The sequence below is a fragment of the Zea mays genome, chromosome 4 (genome assembly GCF_902167145.1).
Source record: "Zea mays cultivar B73 chromosome 4, Zm-B73-REFERENCE-NAM-5.0, whole genome shotgun sequence".
In the NCBI taxonomy this organism is placed as follows: Eukaryota; Viridiplantae; Streptophyta; class Magnoliopsida; order Poales; family Poaceae; genus Zea; species Zea mays.
The window spans coordinates 4,204,650-4,206,398 of NC_050099.1; the positions used below are offsets into that span (position 1 = coordinate 4,204,650).

The window sequence follows — 1,749 nt, forward strand, 5'->3', positions numbered from 1 at the left end:
ATCGTCCGAGAAAAATCATGCGCGAGATTATGATCCCAATCGTTCTTCAGCACGCTGTTGTGGCGACGAAATTGCGTATACGTTCATATAGTTTCGGCTAATTTCGGTCGAATCACGCAGAACAAATTAGCAGTGTCGAAATCAGTTTATTTCGGTCTGTCGTTTCTCGCCCCGATCCAAAACTTTGGATACAAATGACGGGTGCAAATTTATCTGACTCCGAAGTAGCACCAAATTAAATCCGGTCCAAATATTGTTGTCGGTCTTATTTTTGTTCGACCCTTTTATACATCTTTTACGCCCTAATTTCATACCCAAAATATATGTGTTTCGTTTTTGTAAAAAAATAGAAAATAAGAAAAATCATATTTTTGCTTTCACCGTTCAGTCCTCTCATCCTTATCTTTCATGTGTTGTTCTAATCTAGTAGTTATTTGTCCCCTGGAATACTTTCGTAGGTGTCTCCTATCCAAAGCCAACAGCTCCCTGGGGGTTCTCCACGTACTCTTTTCCCTGGAAGCTCCCATACGTCTCCAGCCTTATCCCCGCCGCCCCCAGCTGATTTTTCCCAGCCGACGTCTTCTCCGTAGGCTGAGATCCTTATCTTCCTGGTTGGCCTCATCTTCAAGCTGCCATTCTCAGCCGATCTCTATCCTCTACCACTCTCTCTCCCTCAGCTCGCGGAGCTCTCTCCTCCTAGCGAGCGCGTCTGCGCCCTGCTCGGCCTCCAGCTCTGGCGCCCGGCCGAGTTTCTCCCCGAGCTCCCTGCCATGGCCGCCGTGCCCTCTGTTCCTCCAGCTCCAGCGTCGCGGCCCTTCCCCCAGCTCCCTTGTCTCCATGGCCGCTCGTCCTAGCTGCGACCCCGTCGTGGAGCTCTGCACGCCGAGCTTCTCCCTGGTCTCCCATGGCGCCCAGCTCAGATCTCGCCCTGTTCCTCAGCGCGCAGCTCCCTGACGCGTTTTCCTCCCTATGCCGCACGCTCTGCTCGCCCGGGGTCAGAATTCGTCGACTGCTCTCTGTTCCTCGCTTCGGTGGCTGCACTCATCTCCATCCATGGATGTCGCCATCTCTGCGCCCTGCTCCATGCTTGCTGCTCGCCGATTTTCCCTGCGCGACCAGCCGGAGCTCGTTCCATGGGCGCGGCTTCCAGCTCGCCGGCGTTCGGACCGCGCTCCTCCCTCCAGCTCGTCGAGCTTCTCCCTGCATCCATGGCCACTGCGCGCGCCCTCTGCTCCATCGCGGTGGTTTTCTCCTGCCGGTGCCCAGCCCAGCCAAGCCCCTCCACGCGGCCGTCGATCAGCCTCCCTGCTCCTCCCATCGTGGACATCACCGACCATGGACATCTGATTCCCCGATGCGCTCCACATGTTCACTGTTTTGTTCCACCCGTGGACAATGGCACTCGCCACTCTAGACATCGATATTATGTTCGTCGTCGCGTCGTCACCGTCAACCTGCTCGGATCCATGCCTCGCCATCGACTCTGACGTCGCGACGTTCCTGTGCCGTGTTGGTTGTGCGCCAACCGCTCAACAAGATGTGTTGTTGGCCTCCTCGCCGAGCACTGTATTGCCATGGCGCGGATGCCCGCATTCGCCCCATCTTCGCGTCTTCTGGATGTCAGCACAACCCCTCCGCGTCGTCGGGCTCATCGGCACGCTGCTTGTTTATATTTCACGCGTCCGCGACGTCGTCACATGTCTCCTCGCCAGCAGTGAACGCCCAGGAGAGAAAATCCCATAAGGTTTG

The 1,749-nt window shown here is 56.0% G+C and overlaps 1 protein-coding gene across 1 annotated transcript; it reads left to right on the forward strand.

The window, feature by feature from the left end:
* Positions 1–564: 564 nt before the first annotated feature.
* Positions 565–1,749, forward strand: LOC118476853 (uncharacterized). The gene has a single exon (XM_035967161.1). It carries the CDS (start codon positions 905–907, stop codon positions 1,412–1,414), a length of 510 nt encoding a protein of 169 aa, XP_035823054.1. The 5' UTR covers positions 565–904; the 3' UTR covers positions 1,415–1,749.